Below are 19,357 nucleotides of genomic sequence, written 5' to 3' on the forward strand. Positions count from 1 at the left end.
GTGTCTTTTAAGTTATCAGTGGCAAACGTGAAATTTTTATTCTATCAAGGTTTACTGAAGGTCAAATAAGCTCATTATCTCTGTTGAAATATGTTGCCAAAATGATGACTAAACTGATGGTTAATTGTCTCAAAGTTTCCATGGGTAATTGTTAATACAGCTTTCGAAGTCTTTGGTAACCTGAAACCTTAAAGTTTTGGTTGAATGACAAATGCAATGAAATTCATTGGACATCTAGGTCTTTCAAATAAGATAAAATGCTGAGTTATTAATTACTGGACATAGGTTTGTGCTTTTGACTTACTACAAAGAAACTAAGAATATTTAAAATTGTTGGTAAGGGGCACCTAGGTGTCTCAGTGGGTTAAGCCTCTGCCTTCAGCTCAGGTCATGATCTCAGGGTCCTGGGATCAAGTCCAGCGCTGGGCTCTCTGCTCAGTGCAGAGCCTGCTTCCCCGCCTCCCCCTCTGCCTGCCTCTCTGCCTACTTGTGATGTCTCTCTCTCTCTGTCAAATAAATAAATACAATCTTCAAAAAAATAAAAAACAAAAAAAAATCTGTTGGTAAACATGTCTTGTGCTTAACTGATTCATAAATTTGCCATCTAAAGAATTCTGTTGTAACAGTTCACAAAGGGTTAATACTTAGCCATCGCTAGCTATTAAGGTGTTTCTAAGAGTACAAAATTATGCTAACTGTAACTATAACTGATGGAAATAAGGGAAACAACTCTATGTGGAAAAGTAGGAGATATGTAAGAAAGATAGAAGGAATGGGAATGCATTTTGTTGAAGGAAAAGAAGGTAATTTTGTCCTAAATGAGGTGATTGTTTGGAAGGAAAAGGGCTTGGGACAAAACCTAAATGCAAAGGAAAGTTGTAGAAGGTTTGTGAAGGGAAATTTTCAGAAAAATAATTTTAAGTATGGTCACGACGGACTAAGATTGAAATGAATTTTAAAAAAAGACACTGGTATAGGGGCACCTGGGTGGCTCAGTGGGTTAAGCCTCTGCCTTCGGCTCAGGTCGTGATCTCAGGGTCCTGGGATCGAGCCCTGCATCAGGCTCTCTGCTTGGCGGGGAGCCTGCTTCCCCCTATCTCTCTGCCTGCCTCTCTGCCTACTCTGTCTGTGATCTCTGTCTGTCAAATAAATAAATAAAATCTTTAAAAAAAAAAAGAAGACACTGGTATAGAAAGCTGGTTTTCTCTCAGTTCAAAAGGACAAAGTTTTCTTAGGTTAATTGATCTGCTGTTAGGAAGAAAACGTAAATAGTTGTTTCCTCTTTGCCTGTCCAGAAAAACCATTTTCCACATTTTGCCCCTATCAGGTGTTTAACATCCCTAATTATATTTAGGCATGTGCTTTAAAACTTTCTAAGATTTTAGAAAATGTTGACAAGATTTAAATTGTAAATGAAATCTCTTTAACTCATTAGGCTTTTCCTTGTATGCTAAGTGTAAGGACCTATTTAGCCAGAGGCTTCCATCCAGGTTAAACAATAACCTTGTTGTTTAACCCTTAAACTGTCCCTGCTCCCCTTCCCCCAAGGGACTTACTCAAAAACAAGTCCCCGAAACCAGCCCCAGGTAACAAAGCCCAGATACAATTGTGGGTCAGGCCAGGTGGAGACATCTGATCAGTGGGGGGATGGGGTGCATACTGTCTCTCTAGCTACCAAGGAGTATGGGCCCCGCCCTTTGGGAGCCTTTTGGGTGTCAATTCTAACCAAGGTGATGTCTATGTCAAATGTCTACTAGGGTAAATTATAATTCAATTGGTCACTTATGTGTGACCTAGCATGACTGTGCAGCTTTCTCTGTGTGTTACAATGTCATTGGCCACCTGTGCGTGGCCAGGCCCAACCGCATGGCCTTTGCCCTTAAAGGCTAGTCTGTGAAACAGAGAAAGGTCGCCCTCTCTTGTAAGAGGTGCGGCCCTGAATGTTCGGTTTGATTCTTGATGCTTGGCATGAAATAAAGCTTTGCTTGACCTTTGCTTTGTATAAGTCTCGCTCCTTTAATCATGGACCTGTTATTGGGGGACCTTTCACTAAGTTACTCAGGAAGTACTGCTAAACAAATGATAAACCTTGGGTTACATTTGGGTAAATGCTATAATGATTCTAGAGGTTCTATACATTTCCTAAAGTTTTTATGTTTTGATAAGTCATCACTTGATATTTAATTATTGAAGTGTTATGTGTTACAGAAATAACCTGATTTCCTTACCAGCTAAATTGTAAACTCTCATCAGCTCTTTAACCATATCTATTCTGAGTTTTTGTCATTTATAATTGTTTTAATTCTCTTGTAAAATGAGTTTCACCTTAAAGGAGATTCATGTAAAGGATTTTCAGGACAAATACAGGTATCCAATATATTGGAAATCCTAAAACTGAAATGGGAAAGAACTTCCAGAACTAACTAAAGCTGCATTCAAACTAAACCAGAATTAGTAACATGGGAGTAAATGAACTAAAAGATTATAGTGTTATGCCTCCCATTTTAAACATTGCTTTCTCTAATGTTTGCCCTTCCAGACTAAGAAAAATTTTACTTAAGTTATCTGTGACTTACAGAAATGTAAAAATATTCATTTGTAAACAAATCAAAGCGTTCAACTTTTCTCTCTTTCTGAACCCTCTGAAACTCAAAAGGTCTCAGTAAGTATTCCTTCTTCCATGGCAATCAGTCATTTGCATAAGTTCAGTAAGAATCTGTTCTCCGTGTAACAGGACACCATTGGAAACATGGGTTATTTTACCAAGGCTTTGACTGGAACGTCATATTTGAGAAAGACATGCATAGACTCAGATATGACCAGACAGCTTTAAGGAACTAAGGTTGACTTTAGGAAACCTGGAGCCATAAAGCCCCTTGGAACTGTTGGCCTGATACCTTGCTTACAGAGTTCCCAGCAGCCTCACCAGGTGAGTAAAGAATGTCACTTCCTGGCAGGTACAGGAACTTCAGGATACTTTGGGGACCTCATGAAGAGGAATCTACTCAAATCTACAGGTATTGCAGCCATGTCTGATGGCAAGTACTTGACTTGGTTTCTGGCCTAGAAAGGCTATTGAAAGTTCAACTGAGAGATTCCTTATAAGAAGTTCCAGCAAAGCAAATTCTAAAAGATCTGTATGATCACTCACTATTCTTGCTGATCTTATGTAAATAATTAGGCCAAATGTGTTTAAACTGGACTCGTTTTTCAAATAAATTAGTTCTAATTTGGCTATCTCTGGAAATGAGGGTTATTTTAGAGAGAAAAATTATGATTCAGTAACACACCTTTGTGGATGTTAAGTTCTAGATCTGATTGTCTTTAAATGTTTGTTGTTTACCTAAGCTAGACAACCAGAGGTAAACTTAAGAGAAATTACCACAGTAACTCATATATAAACAATCTTCTGCTGATTATTGTGTGCGGATAATAACTCCATGGGCACATAATTATCTAAACACCTAGAAAATGGGATTGATTCCCCAACAATCGTATAACTTAACTATCACCTTAACTAATTCTGTGGGGCTAGGATAAGAGAAATTGCCTAAAAGCCAGAAACATACCCCACCCCATAGGATTAACTATGGACTTGTGGAGATAATAGATGACCCCACTTTCTTTATGATTTTATTGGATGATACATGTGGGACACCCCTTACCTCTTGACAAGTTTTCTCCCACTTGCTCATGATCCTTTGTAATCAGGATATTGTTAAGGCTGGACAACTCAAGAAAAGGGCTTCTTAGTGGTTTCATCCCTTAGTCATATTTATCCTAGAAGCCACCTCTATTGAAGTACAATTACAAACAAATGATTTAGCTAAGCATAGAACAGCTCTCCTCGTAAAAGGAGCCTCAAAGCTCACTATGGGACAATCCCTGACTGTAATGACTTTGCATCAGGTCCAGATTTGTCTTAGAAACCAAAGGCCACCAATGGATGATGGAGACCAACTTATTAAATACCAGGCTACACTGATGGAGGTGTCTGAAATAATACCTAAAACCTGTCAGACTTTAAAATCCAGCTACCCTTATGCCTGGACTTAAATGTCGTACTTCTGTAAAGCATAACTGTTGGAGGTCATTGATATTGTTTATTCTAGTCAACGGGATTTAAAAGATTGCTGCAGCTATAATTCACCAAGAAAGCTCTATGGCAGGCCACCCCCCCATAGTAAGTAGTCTTAGAGGAGATCTTGAACAGATTGGAAACTTAGAGGTGTCCCAACACCTCCAAGCCCTGGGAAAAACTAGAAGGCCCATCTCCTGAGAAGCTTTAGAAAGGACCTTCTCAAATCATGGCAGACAGTGCCCCACACTGTTGTTCTAACCACCCCTACTGCCCTCCAGGTCTTAGGTGTCACCGAATGGATCCACTGCTCTAGAGTAAAGAAGGATCTCACCAGCTGGATGAATCACACCAGTGGAAAACCCAACCAGATCCTACGGACCTGCTCCAGCTCCACCTTCGATGAGACCCCACTGACTGATGGACATCTGTTCACCGTGGTCCCTGGCTATTGTAGGCATGACACCAACACCCTCACCTCAAGAGATGAACTTTACATTGCTGCTCCTCCTGACTGGACTTTCTCCCAGAAACTTGTTATTGTTAATGCTTATTGGGCAGCCTTAGGAACCTTAAGATGGATTGCTAAGTTCAGAGAAAACACTGTTACCAGGCGAGCCACTACCCAAATACTAGCCTTGCAGGTACATCATAATAGATGATAATGATGCCCTCCAAACTAGGTGTTTAAAAGGGCATCAAAGGGGGGAATGATTGGGAAAAACTGTACTCTAAGATGGCTGACCAAACCAGCAAGGGAATTCCAGTCCCTGTCTCAAAGCCTCTCCGGGTTCTGCTTTCCTACCCCGTTTCCCACGCACACCAAAAGTATCAAGTATGTAGAAGTAGAAGGGTATAAATCCCCCTCCCTGCTTGTGCTAGGGGCTCAGACCTTTGGAGAACAACCTCGTCTGAGCCCACCGGTGTTAAATAAACCTCTGTTCCTCCAAAGTCTCTGAGTGCTGCTTGGTTCTTCTGCCAGGATCCAGTCCAAGTTCCTCAACAACATCTTGCTAACAGATGAACAAAATAAATGGAAGGGAAGCACGAGTGCTCACAGACACAGTTCAGAGCTATGGTGGCGGGATTCTGAGCTGCTGAGTGTGGCTCCCTGGGGAAGGAGCTTGGCGGGGCTGGCCTCACTGCTCTCGTTGCATGAGGCCCCCACAAAAGCTCAGTAGGTGCAAAACAAATGCTGGACGCTAGTATCGCTTTTCGCCTTTTCTCGTAAAAGCAAAAGTCCCCTTCGGATTTCCTTGGTTAGCAGAAACAGGTAATAATGGAGTAGGTCTTACGTGAACGTGAAGTGGCCTCACAGGAACTTTTGAACGGTGGGAGATACTCCGTATCACTGTAATGCACAGTGAGACTCAAGCCATTGGCTGAACCCACAACTGTGAGACAAACTCTCGCCTTCTTGCCCATTTCAATTTCCCATTCTTTCATTGTCTCCTTCTTTTCTCCATATAGTGTATTTAAATGTAAATAGAATATAGTATGCATGTCAACCTATGTGTTTGAAACACATCGAGGCTTTTACTTGGTAGACAGTGTGCCCTCACAATCTAGGGCACATGGGTTTTTTTCTCTAAACGGTTCCACCCAAACCCCTCTTATTCTGTGTGAGGCAGAGATGGAGCATGCTCTAGGTAAGAACTGCATTCAGCAGCTAGCTTTAATGGATCCTCACTTATCTTTCCTCTCTGATCATGCTCTTGATCCATGTCGTGGTGGAAGGGAGGGATCGGCCCTGTTCCTTGAGGTCCTGACAATAGCTCTGGGGAGATGAGGGGGCAGGCGCCTCTCTTGAGAATGTATCTTTTCTTCATTGTTCTCAGCTTTTGAATCTCCACGAAAACAGCGAGACCATGAGAAAACTTATGTCTAGCCTCCCGTTGCATAGGGTTGATGCAATTGGGAACCACCCCTCCCTCTTTTATTCCCTCCAGGCACAAGGCATCTTGTACTCAATCAACCACCATGCTGGGCCAGGTGGGCCAGGTCTTAGCTAGCTACCAGGGAAAGTGTTCCCTCTCTCGCTGTGTGTCTCTTTGTCAAATAAATAAAACCTTAAAAAAAAAAAAAGAAAGAAAGAAAAAGAAAAAGAAAAACTAGATTACAAGGCCTTGAGAACTATCATCCCCGTAAGTAAAACAAAGGGTGTCCATTTAAAACACAACACACTGTGTCAACAGCAGACCTGGGCCAGCGGGCATGGCCCGGTTAGGCTGGTCAGCCCCTGAAGGGGTGTGGAGGGAGGTGATGCCCTCCATGGTCATTGAAGCTTCCTCAACAATTACAGAACAGTGGCCCAGAGGCAAAAGTCTTGGGAAGGGAGAGGGCACAAGGAGGGGAAGCAGGAGGTAGCCTGTCCCGCCCTGCAGGATAATCTGAAGTGTGCAAATACAGAATGCCTGTCTTAGCCTCTCCAGGGGCCCAGAGGCCCCAGAATTCCTCGTCCTCAGGGAAGGGTCTTCCTCAGCCAGAGATAGCCTAAGAGAGCCAATGTGTGCCCAGCATCTGAGGAAAGTGAGCAAAGCATGCCCTTTGCAGTGTATGAGAAATGCAAGTCAAGAATGAGAATTTGAGGGAAATGATCCTTTGGTTGCCAGGCTGTGTTCCTTCAAGCACGAGAGACAAGACCATGTTGGTAGAGCTCAAGGAATGTTATGCAGAAATAATGAGGGAGGCCTTGCAGCGCTAAGCAGAACAGGAAAGATTAGGAGCACAGAAGAAATATAAAGACTGAGCTGCTGGGAGGAGTCTGAGGAGGGATAAGGGATGATTGTACAGGGCTCAGAGGATGGCGGAGAACTGGCAAGACCCAGAAGGGAAGGAGGATGCCCAGAAGAAGGGGAAACAGCTTCTAAGAGAGACAGAACAACCTGTGGTTATAAAGCACACACCATCATTAAGGGAAAGCAAAGGGTTTTGCATCTTTGTTCCCTTTGTAGTCTCAGCCTCAGGAGCCCTGTCTTGGACATGACAACTTTAGCTGAAGTTGGTCCCGAGTGCTCTAGTTAGGGTGTAAGCAGAGCCCCCTTCCAGATTCTTCAGCAGGCATTTGTCTCCTCCTTCCATTTGGCTGGAGCCTTGCCAGGATTGATGTAGACACGTGACATCACTTTCAAATGCTGCCCTAGTTTTTCTTATCCAGGTCAATCTTTGAAGGACCTTCAGTCACAAATCCAGCCAGACAGGGAACTTTCTTCACCCTCATGATTTATATTCATTTGCTGTGTGCCCATTGGAGAGAAATATCACTTTGTCCCTTCCCGGGTCCTCTGCGTTCTAGTCTGACTAGCCGAAGGGCTGGACTTTTTCCCTTGACTATTCTGTGTTTATTTCTACCTGCACGAGCTGATGGGGAGAATGAGCTTGCAGATGATGCCAGACAGGAATAGAAGAGATTTCTTATCCTCTTAAGACATTACATCAAGACAATTTTGTTGGAACATGATAGGGCAGAAATGCTGAATTCCCCCCCCCCGCCCCATCCTATTTTGTCTCCAAAGAGGTACATTACTATCATATACAGAATCTGTTTCTTGACTTGATTTGTCCTTCCTTCTTTCTAAAAAATCAGTTTTTTGATGTACAATTTATATATGCCAATTTATATACACCAATTTTAATTATTTGTCAAGTTGCTGAATTTTGACCAATGTCAGGGAACCACCCCTACAATAATAATATTCAATATTTCCATTACCCCAGAAGTTCCCTCAAGTTTTTTTGCCATCAACCCCCTCCTTCTAGCCTGACCCTGGCACACTTTGTCCCTTTCTATGTGAGGAGGGATGTGAGCAACCTAAAAAGAGCAATATTACATAAATATCCCCTGAGTCATCTTGTTCTTAGTTTACAGAAATTCCATTTTGCTGGTCATTTCCTAATTGGCATCTTGAAGAATCAGGAATTATTAAGAACTGTCCATCTTTTGCCACTTGCTAAGAGCTGGACTCATTGTCTATGTTGACCTGCTCCACGAATATCATAGATAAATTTGGTCCATGTTTCCAAAGAGATGGCCCTAAAATTGACATCTGTCTGGGGCTGAAAGAGAGCCATCTGAGCTTAAAGACGAAGGAATGCACAGTTGAAATTCAATGTAGTAAACTCTGCCTCCTACTGCTCTTCCTATTATCTTTTGGTTAGATTTTAGTAAGATTTTGTGTCTGAGAGATTGTTCCCTTATTCTATTGCCCTATGGGAATAGGAAGAGATAAGAAGTAATGAACAAAGCTAAGCAAGGAATACTGGAAGGGATAAAGAATGGTGGTGTAAATGTGGTGGGTGGAACACAATGCATTATAAAGCACTTGCTGGGCATGCATCAAGTATTCCAAGTGCTGGGATACCAACCCAGAAGGAAGTATGGGTCTTGTCCGCCAGGAGCTCTCAGTTCAGTACGGGAAGCCACCAGGTAATTGGGCAGTGATGAGATGATGGGATCAGGTAATGACAGGCAATGCTGTTGGCTACTGGAGCACACACAAAGAGCATGGCATCCATTCTTCCACCAGGGAAGCCTCCTGGAGACTGTGGTATCCAGGCTTGAAGATCATGAAGAACACAAAACCTGAGAATTTGTTTCTCTGGGTTGTTTGTGGTAATAAGCAATTCACAAAGTAGAAACTGGAGACTATTTAAAATTAAGTGGTATCATGCAGAAGCATGCAAGAAGGGAGAAAAATTAAAAATGCAATCCGAATCAGATTATATGCAAATCTAAGGTGAATCAACTGAATTTGAAAAGAGAAGGAGGGAGGGACTGAGAGGGAAAGAGAGAGAGAGCAAGACAAAGAGAGACAGAATATGCCACTCCATGCAGCAGTCCTTGTGGCAGAGCCTGGAAACGAGGGCTCTGCATTTGAGGGGCTAATGCACTTGCTGCCTTCCAAAGAAGGGATATGTCGCCCATATGTGGGCATTGTGTGGAAATAGTGTTGAATAGGAAGTGGCAGACCAGGGTTCCCATCCAGTTTAGCTCTGGGGGAACTCAGCTTACTCACCTACAAAAACAAGAGATGGAGCAAACTGATCTCTCCAGGGTTTTAATCTCTAGACTTTCCTGATTCGATGTTTACCGGGCAGGTGTTTGTAACTTTGTAGTGAGGCATAAGGATGTTAAGATGTTACTTGAGGCACTAATAGATGGCCAATGATGACTATATCTGCCCATGGCCCTCTGCAAAGGAAAGCAACATTAAGCTATTCTTCAAGTGGCTATGGCTTTTGCTATATGTGTGGATATGGAACGAAAGTAACCCTGCTTATTCTGGATGAAATGATTGGTCCAGATCCAAAGGCACCCAGCGAAATGTATGTGGGAAGTACCACATGACAAGTAACTTGATGTGGAACACTACCAGTATGAGTGACCTAATCTGAGCTTTTCTTGCTGGTGTAAACACGATGCATGGAAGAAACATGGGTTACTAGAGCTGTTTTGCATTCTTCGTGACTATGAGTCAACCTTGAAGCACCTCATGATCTGTGGAATATTATGGTTGTAGAAGCAATGAGACACAGAATGAATCTAAGTTGTTGAGAATGTTCCTGGGGTTCCTCATTACTACAGATAGTCTTACAGGAATGCTTCTCATCTAGAGCAATCTGGGTGTGTCTCATCTCTGCTAACTATGGAAATCCCAAGGATTAGCAGGAAGCTCTGTCTAAGTGAGGCTCCTGGGTGAATAGAGAGGAGTAAGAGATTTCATTCTGCTAAAAGAGGAGGTGCTTCTGGAAGACACTTTGTAGCATAATGCAGTATTAGTAAGTTGATGCTGCAGAAAAATACATTTTCTATTTGCTTTGGGACTAAGGTATAGAAATAAATTGGCAAAATTGGCCTTATGGCTAAATTGATAATGTGGGAACATTGTTTGAGACTTTACCCTACCTGCAGCTAACCTGTTAGCATACAAGTTTCATGGATGCTGGCAGAAGACATGAGACTCCTGGCTCAGAGACAAGGCAATTGTGGCATTCAGAGTCAGCATTGGCCCCTGTTTCTCAGGCCTCCCTTCTCACTGAGTGACACTAAGAGGGTCCAGAGGAGCAGAACTCTGAGCTTAGGAACCTTGAAACAGTAAGCCTGCCTCCCATTATCTTTATTTCAATGTGCAGGAAACAAACTTGTCTTTTTCTCTGGAGGAAGACACTATCTCTGTCTTTCAAGGCTGTTTGTACAACAAATAGCCTTGAAAGGATAGCATTCTTCAAAAGGATTCAGTGCCTGTGTTGGAAAGACAAAGAGAAATAGAGACTCACAGAAAACTGTCTCCAAACAGTGAGTCATGAATAGAATCATGAAATAAATTCAGAGGGTTTAAACACACAGAAGAATATTTCATGTAGTAGGGCAAACAGTGTTAGGGCAACTTTCCTTTAAAAATATTTTTTTCACCTTTTCTCATTGACAATACATTTGAGATACATTGGTTATTATTAAATACATTGAGTTCTCACATTCTGGGTGACATGACTTGGCTTACATTTTACCCAGGATTGTGCAATAGCAACATGTATTATATTGGGGTTCTTCTGTAATATAAATCATAAACACAATGTCATAAATGATATATTCTGATCGTGATTCATAAACATACTCAATTGCTATTTTTGGAGACTAGGAAATTTTAGATACTAATATCGTGGGCTTTTTTTTTTTTTAACTAAATGGAGTTTTAAGAAGATAAATTTTACCTCTGGTTACAGGTAGATAGCAGAGAAAATATGTAGTATGAGTTTGGACCACTCAGAGACTAAAATATAGTGTGGGAAAGTTTACATTACTAACTAAATTGATGCTTTGCCAGGCATTGGATTTAATAAGGAGCACACACAAAAATTAACAAATATTTGACATCTTAACAGCTCCAAAGCAAATATTTTTTCTGACTTGTATGCCTATGAAATGAAAGTTCTGGACAGACAAAAGGAATGTTGGGTCCTTAATGCATTTGTTAAATTCAAGATTTTTAAAAATACTTTACACAATTGACAAAATTTCATTAAAACAAGTTTTTAAAAGTCCACTTTCATAAATATCTACTGAGTTCATATATGCAAAAAGTCAGAGGATAGAAAGATATGTAAAACACCTTCCTGACTTCATGTGGATCATATGGATTAGAGTGATCACAATTTCGAAGGGTAGAAATTATATGCAATTTTCTATTTTACATACCTACCGCATTGCCTCTATTTAAAATAAGTATTTGCTGTTATTATTGCTAAGATCAGAGCCATAGTAGAAGGTTACAGTGCTAACACATTATTTTATATCAATTGAAAAAGTTACCCATTTAAGTGGAGTATTTCTAAATCTTTGGGAAAATCAATTTTAAGAATGGATGTAGATCATGTTTTAGAAATAGGCATATGAGATCTTAACATACGAAAGCCATTATCCCAAGAATATATGATCTGCTATAGAGAGAACTTTAATGGCAGAACCAAGCACCATATCACTGGGTCTATTACAAAATAGAATTATTGTTTTTATAGGCTCAACTCATTTAAAGCAAGAATATGCAAATAATATTCTTCTTGGAATATTTTAAACATGAAGAAATGCCATCAGTTCTTACTTTCTCAGAGAAGTGGTAAAACCACTTTTCCATAAGGTTCATCTAGCCTGAACACTTAATTAATTTCATTGTCCCCATTAAATGCTCTTTCCAAAGAAAAACCAAAGAAGAAAACTAGCTGGCAGAGATTTCACACACATACACCTGTTTCTCCAAGATAAATTCTGGGGTCAGGAGTCATTCGGACAAGTCAAAATATCCTCATCATAATAAGATCTCAATAATGTTCTATACATGGGTATTATTTATTTCATACATAATGGAGAGCATAAAGAAAGGTGGTATTTGTAGGAAAGTAGCAATATCCAGACTTTAAGGGGCGGTTCTTTGTCTAATATAATCAAGATAGGAGTGGGTTGTAGATGTAAATATCTGAATATATAATCATTTGTCTATCTTTTTATACAAGACAAAGGGTTTTCTTTCAGTATATTCATTAGTTGCACTTTCAACCACATGGGTAATGCATTACCTAAGATGACCAGCCTGATTTCCTTAAAGTCAAGCAATCTGACTTCAGCATTGGTTTGAGCTTTTATGATTCTTTTTCTTGACAATCGGATACAGTTTTTGCTCCAACACTTAATTTGATAGTAATTTTTGTTTTTAATGACTCACCCATATCAAGTCATTAAAAGCTTTCAGCTTTAGATTTATACTCATATTTTACTGTTTTAATAACATTTAACTTGTATGTATTTGTGATAGTAACCACAATGGAAAAATGAGGTTGAAATAAACAAAATTAACCCTTAAGAAGTATTTAAAGTTCTAATAGTGGGGGTAGGAGGGGGCAGTGCTCCAAAAGGTGGCATCTACTATGTATGAACACGCAGATGGCAGCAAGCAGGGTCTGCCAAGCCAGTGAAAGGAAAAGTTGTTAAGGAAGTTTTTATTGTGTGTCAATTCTTGCTGCTATTGGTATTTATACAGAATATAGGCAGTCCTCATCTTCTTCAACACTTAGAAAAAAAGTTATTTTTGAAAGTCCAGTTTGCCTCAGTTCACAAACCTTTTAGTTTACATTTACTTGCATATAATTTTCATTGGTATGTAGCATTCTTGTTTGTTTGTTTTTTGAAAGAGAGTGAGCAGGAGGGGCAGAGGGAGAGAGAATCTTAAGCTGACTCAGTACTAAGCAGGGAGTGGGACACAGGGCTGGGCTTGATATCACGACCCTGAGGGCGCGACCTGAGCCAAAACCAAGAGTCAGATGCTTAATCAACTGCACCACCCAGGCCACCCTGTTAAGCATTCTTTAGAGCCTCTGACCACTTGCTACTGAGAAAGCAAGTTTCTTGCAATCAAATTCCTGTGAAGTTTCTAAGACAACCTCACTGTCCCACGTGTAATTAATTGCATTTTCTCATCACACAGTTTCTTTTAATGATCACATGCTATATTTTATCAGTATCTATTACCTATTCCCTGTGGTCACCTGAGTACTAGAGCCCCTTTTGGAACTATGATATTTATTTATTTATCAGAACTATGTTCTTTAAACTCACTCTTTGTATCAGGGCATTTTCTCCTTCGATTCTTTAATCCCTTCCCTGCAGCATAAATTGCCAGAGCTTTCAGTATCCCTCTGGGTGTCTCACTGGTGCTTTTTATAATGCCACAGTGAATGGGGCCAACAATTCTTTTTAATATCCTTGGAAAATATTATTCAGTTTATTTTTACAAATCTCATCCAAAAAGCATCATCTAATGATGCTTTGAATATTTTCACAACTACTCCCCAACCCGTATCTTTTGCTGATCTCATAGTATAGTTTGAGGTGGTTCTGTTGAACTTTTAAGTCTACTTCAACCCTGATCTTTATCTCTGGATTTGGTAGCCATAATTACCCTGTGACCTTCACTTTCAAATTTCTTTTGAAAGCAGCTTTGCTTAATTGTGAATTTGTTCCCAAAAGCTGACAAAAACAGTGCCAGTTCCTTAAGATCTGGTGCTGTCAACACTCCAGAGACTGTTCTTTCAATGATTTGTATTTGTGCTTGATTCTGTGCTGTGATTATTTTTAAGCTAGTTACAGATTGCTGCCAGGGAAACCAAGCAATCAAAAGTCTTTGTTTATTGTATCTATATAACCATATGCAAATTCTACAGATGTTCTGAACTCTGAGAAGTGGTGAAGGTCAGCCTGTCTCTAAGGACTTGCTTAACAAAGGATGTTCAGAATCCATTTCGTATATTTCCAGCTTTTAAGATCATTAATGTTTATTAAAGCCCACTTAAAACCAATGACTTTTGCCTATGAACTGTAAAATAGACTGCATTTTAAGTTGATTTTATATAACTGTTCTAATACCTGAGAGTGATACTGCACATCCTAATATTCATTTATGAGATGGAAGAGGAATTTATTAATGCTTATTATAATACTTATTAAAATTTAGTAAGTATTAACTATGACTGCTAAGGTAAGTGGCATACAAGGCAGTTACATCTGTTAAAGCCTTCTCCAAATACATTTGGAGGGCCTATACTGACTCAAAGTTTACATATTCTAGATTGACTGACCATCCTGTAATAATCTTTACATCAAGTGGGCTTTCTCAGACCTTTCCTCTTCCATCTGGACCTCTGGAAGAAAGGTATGTATAAAGTATCCTTGGAAAGGAGAGAAGCCCCAGGCATTTTCTTTCATACGTAAGTCCAGAATCAAGCCATGTTTTTCAGCTGCATAAAGGATGGTTTATTCTGGCAGATGGAGGTATAGAGAAAAATCTATATAAACATACAGTTGTAAATGTACACACGTTTAGATAACCACAGAGAGACCAAAATACACTAAAGAGCCAAGTAAAATTCTCCACTACTGGTCACTGCCCACCTCTCCCAGGGCAGAGAAGCGATTTAAAGCTACAGGCTCTGTCTCCATGAGCGCCAGAGAAAAAAGCATACCGATCTCTCTGAAAATGGCTTGTAATTTCCTCTGTTCGCCAATAATCTGAGAGCGATGGGAACTCTAAAACTAAAGACTAGACCTCATGTCAGCCATACATCTTCGTTCGAAGAGAGATTTAATTCAAATTTGCGCAAGGCACTCAGCACCTTCCCTCCATGGAAAATTGTCCCGTCACACGCAGGAGTGATTCGAAAACTCAAACATTGCTCCAACGGGACTAAAGGACGAGGAGCAATCCAGCGGCTCCCTGAGCTGGTAGACCGCCATCCCGCCCCCAGGGTCACCCCGCCCCGAGGGCGGAGCCTACATTGCCCCGCCCCGACCCGCCCCCTCGCGTAACCCGGATACACACCCACGCTCCCCTTTCACCTCGCAGCCGTTGGCTAACGTGGAAGTGAGACCCGCTGCCCGGCTGAGGACCCGGGACCGCGCTGCCCGGGATAGTTAGGCGCGCGGCACGTCAACGGTGGGCTAATCGGCGCGGCTCGGCCTTTCCCGGAAGGGAGCGATGGGGCGCGCGGGCGCCGGCGAGCGGACGCCGGTGTAGGACGCGCGGCGCCCGGCCCGGGAACGCGGCGGCGGCGGCGGGCGCGGGGAGGCCTGTGAGGGCCACCGCCCCGAGCGCCGACCTCCCGCGCCATGGCCCCTATGGGCATCCGCCTGTCCCCGCTGGGGGTGGCCGTGTTCTGCCTGCTGGGGCTCGGCGTACTTTACCATCTGTACTCGGGCTTTCTGGCCGGCCGCTTCAGCCTCTTCGGCCTGGGCGGCGAGCCGGGCGGCGGCGGGGCGGCGGGGCCCGCAGCCGCAGCCGATGGGGGCACGGTGGACCTCCGCGAGATGCTGGCCGTGTCGGTGTTGGCCGCTGTTCGCGGCGGCGACGAGGTGAGGCGCGTCCGCGAGAGCAACGTCCTCCACGAGAAGTCCAAGGGGAAGACGCGCGAGGGAGCCGAGGACAAGATGACCAGCGGGGACGTGCTGTCCAACCGCAAGATGTTCTACCTGCTTAAGACCGCCTTCCCTAATGTGCAGGTGGGTGCCACGAGTGCCTGGAGCGCTGGAAGCGGATGGGCGGCGGCGCCCGCCCAGGTCCGGGAGCCGGGGAGCCTCGGAGCGCGTCCCGGCGCCTTGACTCCTCCGACGGCCCCGGGGCGTGGGGTCCTGACTCTCATTTTGCAGACGTGGAAACTGAGACGCGAAGTGTAGGTGCTCAAGGTCGTACAAACAGTTGGCAGGTGAGATGGGTGAGGTTGCAGGTAGTCTGACTCAGAGGCCTTACCCTTCTTGGCCCCTCCCGGGGTATGTGTACGTGCTTTGTACCTGAAAGCTGGAGCTCTCAGTTCTGGGTGGGCCTTGATATCAAAAGGCTGTGAAAGTTAACTTCATTCCTCACTGCAGGCCCTTTTCTAAAATGAAGGAAGTTAGACTAGAACCCCCATGGCCATGTAGCCTTCCTTGATGTAATTGTTGAAAGGGTTGTGACTATAGAATACATGTTTTTGCCGGACCAACCAGGAGCTAATTGAGGGCTAAAAACCGTAGAAGTCTTGTTGCAGAGCTGTTAATGTGCAGGGCATTTGTTGGGGGTATGCTCATGATACACTTCAGCTGTGGAGTGATCTCTTAATGGCATGTACTCTGGGGGCTCTTTAAAGGGGTGTATGGAAGTATGTTTCCCAGCAACTTCATTTCAGCTGTCTACCCGGTTATTATCTCCAGATAAAGAGAATTGAAGAACCTTTGACTTTTATTTGGATAGATTTCTGGGGGAAGGAATTGACATTTTCTTAGGTAAATTCAGAATTTTGAATTTTGTTACTAATACTTCTAAAATTCATTTTTGTGGAGCTGCTGTTGAATGAATAAAATTTTAAAAAACATAATTCTGGAGGAAGAACTTAGCATAGTGTAGCAATACTTTGTAAGTGTATGTCTTAACTCACCTAATAGTAGATTTTGGCTGCTGGGAAGAAAAATTGTTTCCATTGGTATTCTATTAATTAGATAAACAGTGAAATCTAAACCCCAGCTTCTTTGGAAGGCATCTGACCTCTTACTGTTGTTCTTGGAAGAGTTAGGAGAATATTCCCATTGTAGAATTTACTTATCTTGTGTAACCCTTCCTCTGGTCTGTCATATTATTGCTTTGTTTCTCCTTTGTCCTCTTTCTGTCATTTTTTTTTTTTTTTCTTAAAAATTTTTTTGCAGGGGAAGGAACATTGGCTTCATATCGTGAGCTGCTGGCAGTCAGGTGTATTTGACGGGAGGATTCTCAAACAAAACACCAAACATTTATTTTTCTTTGCCCTAGCCTACTTTATCATCACAAATCTTTATCAACACAAATACTTACCTTATGTTTTAATAGATGTAAGATGTGCTTCTAAAATATATTCTTTCTCCAAAACACGTGTTCTTCTCTTCAGAGTTTGTGGAAGAAACAGGAGTTTCAGAGAAGTTGATGTAGAATAGTTATAACAGTAGAAATGGTAACCATTTCTTGAGTGTATTTTAGGCCCCCAGATAGTGGCCACACAGGATTTCATTTGATCGCCACAGCAATTTTTTTTTTATTTTTTTTTTAAGATTTTACTTATTTATTTGACCCAGGGAGAACAAGGGAGAGAGAGAGCAAGCACAAGCATGGGGAACAGTAGGCCTCCCGCAGAGCAGGGAGCCCCATGTGGAACTCTATCCCAGGATCCTGGGATCATGACCTGGGCTGAAGGCAGCTGCTTAACAGCCACCAAGGTGCCCTCGCCACAGCAACTTTTAAGAAGTAAATTTCATTTATGCCAGTTTACGGATGGGAAATCTGAGGCTCTTGACAGTGTAGTTTATGTGAACTCTCTTAATTCTTCATTTTAGCTAGATCTTTAGGAGGCTACTTAAAATTTATGGTAAATTTCCTGGGAAAACATCAAATTGTGGAAGATTAAAAGCAATAATAATAAAATATACGAAGTAGAGTTGAATTTCTTTTTTTAAGGATAAAGACAAAATAGTCTTAAATACCAAAAACATGGAAGTATGTGCGTGTGTATTCACATGTGAACTCCACCCCACCCCTACCAAACCTTTTGCTTTGGTTAACTTCCACAGGATTCTGCTTTGTTTTCTCACTTATTAGCAAATGCTATGGGAATAGCTGCCAAGGGTAGTGAGCTGCATTTTATTAAACATAAAAGCTAGGCTTCCAGTATTGCAGATGTTGAAGGCTCTGCCTTTATGTAAAATAACTTTTTGTTTTCTTGTGACTGAATGTTCACATGTATATTTTTAGTGTTGGACTTTTGCCGGGGTAAAGGAGGTTATGTTCATTTATACAGTATCAAAGTAGGGTAGTGTCATGTTGAGCTGCCTCCTTTTATCACTATGTCGTTAAACTAGAGACCAAATACTGTCATCTAAGTAGAAACTCAGCCCTGGATTCTTTTCTTTCCTCTCCTGCAGCACCCAGAATACAGTCTTAAGTGTCCCGTTGTTTTTGAAGCCTCACCTGGATTTTTTTTTTTATAAGGAATTTAAGTCAAATCCCACTCAGTTTACTTCCTTATGGCAAATTAGCATTGAGAAGCCACAAATACTTTCTTCTTTTATCCTGGTGTCCTGTGCAAATAGGGAGAGGTCTCTTATTTTCTCTCACGATTTTCCTGTCTAGAATCAAGAATCAGTCTTGAATTCTCCTGATGTTTACTTCTCAGAACAAGGTTATACCAGGTGTATATCTGAGTACACTCTAGAGTACTCAAATGGGTGTGGTTTTGCCCTCGAGAGACATTTGGCAAAGTCTAGAGATTTTTGTTTGTCACAAATTGGGGTGGAATGCTATTGGCATCTAGTAGGTAGATGGTAACTGGCCCACAACGCACGTGACAGCTCTCCATAGCAAAGAATGATCTGGCCTAAGTTTTCAGTTGGTGCCCTGGTTGAGAAGCCCTACTCTGCAGAAGTGTGTTATCCTAAGAAAACTCAGGTTTGGCGTAGGATCCCTGGATTTCCTTTTGTCTTAAGCCTTTCTTACATTAGGGATCTTGGGAGAGCCCTCAGGGCAGTCTTTTTCCTCTTCCTAAACACTCTGGCTATGCTTGATTTTATTTTAAGAAAGTAATAGTAACTGCAGCCATTTGTATGATACTGTCTTTAATTACATCCTTCTGAATAGTGATGAAAATGAAGGCTGACGATAGGTTTGTGGAATGAATTTATAGCCACAGAACAGACAAACTTGGATTTGTAGTTTCAATTTAACACACAGGGAGCTCTAACTGTGAGAGCCTCTATATCCTCAACTTATTTAAAGCTTTTAACTTTGAAAATGATTCATTTTGCTCTTCAGAGTCTTGGGTGTAGGCCTTCCTTGACCTCTAGGATGGAAGTTAAACTTTTCTCTCAACAGGAGTGCTCATAGGAAAAGTCTGAGAAGTGCTAATGTTGTGCTAGAACACTTGCCTTGAGGGGTACCTGGGTGGCTCAGTCAGTTAAATGGCTTCCTTCAGCTCAGGTCATGATCCCAGGGTCCTGAGATGGAGCATCACCCTGAGCTCTGTATAGGGCTCCCTGCTCAGTGGGGAGTCTGCTGCTCTCTCTCCCTCTGCCTGCCACTCCCCCTGCTTGTGTGCGTTAGTACTCTCTCTCTCTGTCTCTCAAATGAATAAATAAATTTCTAAAAAAAAAAAAGGGGAACCACTTGCCTTGATGTCTTGTCTAGTCACCCACCTATGTGATCCTGGCCAGTCATTTCACTTCTCACTTCTTTGAGCTGTAGT

At 41.9% G+C, this 19,357-nt stretch overlaps 1 protein-coding gene across 1 annotated transcript in view; it reads left to right on the top strand.

The window, feature by feature from the left end:
• Window positions 1-14,958: 14,958 nt before the first annotated feature.
• The window catches only part of BPNT2 (3'(2'), 5'-bisphosphate nucleotidase 2), a 30,276-nt gene continuing 25,877 nt past the window's right edge, over window positions 14,959-19,357 (top strand). The window contains exon 1 of the mRNA XM_080802047.1: window positions 14,959-15,620. Within this exon, the coding sequence (XP_080658173.1) occupies window positions 15,231-15,620 (390 nt within the window). The 5' untranslated portion in view covers window positions 14,959-15,230. The remainder of the gene's footprint in view (window positions 15,621-19,357) is intronic.

Source organism: Martes martes (assembly GCF_963455335.1).
Source record: "Martes martes genome assembly, chromosome: 4".
Lineage (NCBI taxonomy): Eukaryota > Metazoa > Chordata > Mammalia > Carnivora > Mustelidae > Martes > Martes martes.